The sequence below is a fragment of the Hylaeus volcanicus genome, chromosome 3, assembly GCF_026283585.1.
Source record: "Hylaeus volcanicus isolate JK05 chromosome 3, UHH_iyHylVolc1.0_haploid, whole genome shotgun sequence".
Lineage (NCBI taxonomy): Eukaryota > Metazoa > Arthropoda > Insecta > Hymenoptera > Colletidae > Hylaeus > Hylaeus volcanicus.
The window spans coordinates 22,988,684-22,994,683 of record NC_071978.1 but is presented as its reverse complement, the minus strand read 5'-3'; the positions used below and the strand labels follow the sequence as shown (position 1 = coordinate 22,994,683).

Below are 6,000 nucleotides of genomic sequence, written 5' to 3'. Positions count from 1 at the left end.
GTATCACTTAAACGTTGAGGATATATGAAAGAATTACTCAATCGACAGATGTGTATGCATCCAATTATTAACTTTGTGACGTATATAATGTGCAACTTGGTTCTTATTTGTGATAATACAAACTGAATTAACGGGTTAACTCCTAGACCGACTCATGTAGAAATGTCTACAGGGCTAAAATTTTGTCTCGAGACAATTGGACACCATAGAATCTAACATTTGTCGTATTACTTATTTTTATATTGTCCTCAAAATTTGAGAATTCTATCCAGATTTGTTTTCATTAACACTTAGCACTTAAAATTAATTGTCCCTTAGAATGAAAAGCTCTGTCATTCATATATGAGTGACGTGACGTTCAACACATTAACCAGATCAAATTTAAGTAGCCAAAAGTAATCAAATCAATAATCAAATATCAATAATATTTAAAGTCTCATGAGGAAAGAACGCAGTTTAATTTCGGGAATCTCCCATCGCAAAATTGCCTCGAAACACCCGCCACTTATTTCTCGCTTTACTTGGAGCCTCGTTTACATATCGTATCCAGAAATTGCATCGTGCTACCTTCTCTATTTTCCAATTTTAAAACGGATCACAGATTTCGTGCGCTGAATAATTTGCTATCGGACGAAACTCGATCGGCTGCCTAAGTGTTAATCGATCGTAATCAGATTAACCGTGGACACGGTCAGTGCCTAGATGCGTGACTATCTAGAAACACTCGTGCCCTGTTCGTAACACAATTGATTCAGATTACACACAACTGTAAATCCTCGGCTAATGATGAACGACTAAAGCCAGTTTGAGAACACGAACCGAAAAGAGGAATCCTGCCAAACGATTGTTTCGATTGTGCTTCACCGTTCGCGAACGTGCAACGTCCTCGATCGACTACCCTCGAAAAAGAAAAAAAAAAAATATGAAAGAATCCACGTGTGCACGTTACTTGGAAATTGTTCTATACACACACCTCAACAATTAACCACGGAACGCAGTGCTTGAAAAAACAGATAATGTTCGCGCGTTGTTCCGTTACGACCACCAACGAAATATATCAAAGAGGAAAAGTCTCTTTTCGTCTCCGTTTGCTGGCGGGAATCGATGAATATTCAATCGTGGAACCTTTGTCGTGATATCGTCAAAATATGGACTTACGGATTCACTTCGAGCATGTAGATTTCAAGTTCGGAACCTAGGTTTCGTTCTAAAAATAATTTATTTACAATTGGATTGTCTGCGATTGGAGTTTACGGTGTCTGAATTATATACTATTTTTGTCGCGTGGAATAAATCCATCGTGAACGATATTTTTGTTATCAATTCACAGAATATTGAACAACTCACGTTCGGAACCTAGGTTTCGTTCTAAAAACAATTTATTTACAATTGGATTGTCTGCGATTGGAGTTTACAGTGTTTGAATAATATACTATTTTTTTCGCGTGGAATAAATCCATCGTGAACGATATTTTTGTCATCAATTTACAGAATATTGAACAACCCAAATATACATCGATGAGTTTTTATATGAGCAAATATTTTCGACGGCACGTTCGCCAATAAAAGTTTATTGCAATCTTCATTACAACCGCAATTTGCAAAAGTTCGTGTGTAAAGCATTTTCAAACAATTTGGCTATTTTAAAATCCTTTAAATACCTAATAATGAATGTTTATTTCAAAAATATATTTTTCACGACCATGAAAATTTTCATTCCATGAAAATTGCAATCCGATTCAATCTGGGTCCAATTGGGAATACGAAAGGTGTTTCAAAACGAAAAACGAAGCATGCTCGAAGTGACTCGTATACAAGGATGAATCTGTGTAGCATCCTACCTGAAATAAGACGTAAGCATTTTATGAAATGAAAATAAAATTTCGACGAGCAGTGAACGGAAGAAAAGAGATTTTCCTGCGATCGAGCGATCTATGCCCAAGACCCGGGTGTCCAAGCATACATCCTCCCCCGTGAGTATACACGTGAAACAACGTCATCGTGAAACTCGATCTCTATGTTCCACCTTTTCACCAGCGTTTAGTGTCGTTGTCACCCGTAGTCTGTGTACACCCCGTTCTCCATGCGAAAGCAGCTTGTTCCAACTTTCCTATCGGTGTGCTTTTCTGTAGGGATTGCTCGTGTACGAATCCTCCCCTACCCATTTACTATACCGTATGTGTCAGAGACCTTTGTCTTCACGTTAGTTTGCTCGAGCCTGCCCGACTATGTCTGTCTCTAATATGATGCCTCATGTGACTAAACGACCGCTTTCCATTCTATTTTGTCAACAGCCTAAAGAAGAGGAGAAACTCCCCAGATAAAAGCATTATCCAAATCACACCCCTCAGAAAAATAATACGACATACTTCTTTTCCCGTCTCGAAAACCGACGTTGATTTCTCGATTCTCGTTCACGATCTCCTCGAACCCCCTCTCCCTCTTTTGCGTTTGTTTTCTTTTCTTTTTTTTTTTCTTTTAAGAAGCTTTACGTCTGTTCTGTGTTTTCGTTGCACCAGCTGGGCTCCCTTTGAAAGGATCGTGGGATCTTCCCACGGGACGATCCTTATCTTTCGTTTCCGAATGCTCCCGGCGCCATTAATCTCGGAATTTTTTTCATTTATTCCGTAAAGAAGGGAACAATGGTTCCTGATAGCGCATTATTCATCGAGTAATGGACTATCAGGGATCTCATTTTCGTCTAGATTAATCTCTGAATTTTTAAACAAATTATCGTTTCCGTTGCGGTATTATTCCTCGAATAATGAACCACATGCGATCTTTGCCTAAATTTTCCCGAATTGATCTCTTAATTTATTAAGGAGCACGTTGGTTTCTCTTAGCGCGTTATTCGGAGAATTAATTAACGTGCAAATGAAATTCTCTTGCCGATTTCTTTTTCGTTCCGATTTCCCCCTTGCGATGCATACCCCCGATGACGCGAAATCTCGTGCTTCGGGGGGTAGCAAAACAAACGATTTCCGTCGTGGTCGACAATTAATCGACTCGTTCGTGTCGTTCGACGATTCGACGCTATGGGAATCGGGATCGTCTTTCTTAAACATGAAATAGATATACTAAAAAACGGTCGAGAACTCGACCGCGTTCGGGAGAGGGAGAAGCGAAGCATAGGAGAATAACAACCATGCGAGAGGAAACAGCGTTTGGAAAATACGTCGGATTTGAAACGTGATCAGGCGAACGCGTAAACGAAATACCGATCGCGCTAGGCGCACGCGAGTAATTGGGCACGTGGTCGGAGACCGAGGAGATGGATGGACAGAGGGAAGTACGCGTGAGCATGTGTGAAAGAGTAGAGAGAGATAGATAGATAGATTGTATGCGAGAGGAAAATGAGAGAGAGAGAAAGAGAGAGAGAGAGAACGCTTTCGAGGAGATAATGAGAGGAGATTAAAGAAATTTCCTTTTAGCCAGAATATCGAGTAACAAGCAAAGATTAAACGCTCGACTTAAGTGTCTGTATGTCTGTCTGTCTGTCTGTCTGTCGTCTGTCTGTCTTCATTATAATTGTCACTTGTCGATTCTCTCCGTGTTGTAAAACGTTTAAGAACAGGATTCGTCGGGGGTGAGAAACTGTCGATGCAACCGAGGGACGCGTACGGTACGGTTTTTCGAGGGATAAAAAAAAAAAGTAGCGAATCGAGTCTTTCGAGAGAAGCGTTAGACAATTTCGAGACGCCATCCTTCGCTGGTGGGGGAAAGAAAAAAAAAACAAATTGTCACCCGCCCGCTCACGCGCGGTACCGGATACCGACGCGGGACGGATAACGGGCGGGGCGGAAATGGTATCAGGAGTGAGGAGAGCGCGAACGCGTTGGAGAGAGGAATGAGAATAAGATAAACTAAAAAAAAAATTCGTTGAACGACAATACGTGTTTTAAAAACAAAAAGTAAAAAAAATAATAATCGGAGATTGAGGTGTAACTTCGTCTCGTCTCTCGTGGGTGTAATTCTTCGTAGTGATTTCCTTCCGATTAAAACTTATAATGTACGTGTTTAAATCAATGGATTAAACGAGGCGACCGGTTTACACGCCCGTCCACCCGAGCGAGCACGAGTAATCGCGAATTAAAACAAAAGTAAAACAAGTAACGATAGAAACGTGGATATTAATTAACGTAATAAACGAAAGAAAAAAAAAAAAGTAAAAAATAAGAAAACAAATAAGAGAAAACACCAAAAAATTAGTCTTCTCGGGGGGTTGGGGAGTGGAGGCCGGCGAGAGGGAGCTAGGAGGAAACGAAATTAATTAACGCGAGTTCCGCGTTTTCCGTATGGACGAACGCTCGAGCGGCGTACGAGCGAGCACGCGAGAGAATCCTGCACGTGCACCGGTGCACACGATTACGGGGATGAAGGAAAAGGCAAGTAGGGGGTGTGCGAGCTGTAAAAATACTCGATTACGGGAATAACGGTGAGAGAAACGACGATACGAACCGCTCGTTTGTTGCAACTGTAGTCTTTGCAAGGTATACAGTCACGGAACTATCCACCCCATCCTGTGCATTTGAAGCACTTTTATTTATTTATTTATTTATTTATTTATTGCGATATAAATGGGAATAAGTCGTTGATATACGAAGGGTGTGGAATTATAAGGGTGCTGTAATTTATCACTGTACATTTACACAATGGCTCTTGCCTGCTGGCTGAACCTGTTGACATGGTTTTACTTTATGATTTGGAGATCATTAATAATACCTCGATATTTAAATAATATTAACGAAGATTTTCATTCAAGTCGCGAGTATATTAAAGAAATTATTTAGGTTTGATGAAGGGAATGTTGTCCTGATTTTACTTTATGATTTGAAGATCATTAATAATACCTTGATATTTAAATAATATTAACGAAGATTTTCATTCAAGTCGCGGCTACGTTAAAGAAATTATTTAGGTTTGATGAAGGAAACTAGAATAAGAGGAATAAGATTATTTATTAATTATCAAGGAAATTACCTAATAGAAAAGTAAAATCTGCATCCACTGCATATGTTAAATCGCTCTTTTTTTCTGTTAATGATAACAACTTCTTTACACAAATTAAATGATATAAGCATAGAGGAAGACTAATTTTCGTCGACAATGCTCTGGCTTGCAAAGACTACGAGGGTGCAATAATAAAACGAGACAGGGACGAGTCTCGATAGGCGTTCGCGAGGCCATCGAACGTCGAGGCCGACTCGACATGGAGAGCGCATGTAAAGACGAATCGATATGTACAGTGGGTGCTAAAGGGAAAAAGGGGGCGCGTGTCGCGTCGTTCGTGAAAATTTTGGCGTTTGTGGGACAGAGATAGGCAGAGTTTTTATCCAAATAACGATTACTTGGGATCCCTTTCTGCACACACATAGATGCAATTTTTGTAATGCACCAGTTATTTGGAGTTTGAATTTTTAATTAAAATTATAATTGAAATTGTGTTAATACTGCACCGAAACATCGCACTGATTATAATTGCAGTAGGTTGTCCCCATATAATTTTTAACCATCTCTGTCATTGGATTCCTAGGGTATTAGAGTGTCCCAGAAAATATTGCTCGTTTCAATCGTCTTCCTGTTATTCTTAAACCACCTGTGGAAATAGATTATCTGAGGTAAAATTGTACCACATTTTGGATATGTTACTATATATTTTTTAACCGACTTCGAAAAGGAGGAGGTTATTTAATTCGACATGTATATATATATATTTTTTTTAGAGAAATCAATCATATAACTTACTTGAAATGAAGATTGTTAAATTAAATGAAGTTTCATATCACACCAAACATACATACATACATGGAATGCCTTCTTCCACAGAAAAATGCATTTAATTTAATAAAAAATATAAAAAGATAATCAATCGCCACCCTTAGAATTTCATTTCGTTATACTCGCTATTCAATGAATCGTAAATCATGATTTTAAAATGTCTGAAATTGTCTGGGACACCCTAATAATTTAGCAGAGTTGTCAGGGAAGACCAGGAACGAG

The 6,000-nt window shown here is 39.1% G+C and overlaps 1 protein-coding gene across 5 annotated transcripts in view; it reads left to right on the top strand.

Moving 5' to 3' along the window:
• The window catches only part of LOC128873761 (synapse-associated protein 1), a 115,173-nt gene that overhangs the window by 101,082 nt on the left and 8,091 nt on the right, over positions 1-6,000 (top strand). The window contains exon 10 of one of the 5 annotated variants that reach the window (XM_054117589.1): positions 2,295-5,715. The exons of the other annotated variants lie outside the window; for them this stretch is intronic. Within the exon in view, the coding sequence (XP_053973564.1) occupies positions 2,295-2,299 (5 nt within the window). The 3' untranslated portion in view covers positions 2,300-5,715. Of the gene's footprint in view, positions 1-2,294; positions 5,716-6,000 lie in introns of those variants that run through there. 5 annotated transcript variants of the gene reach the window in all.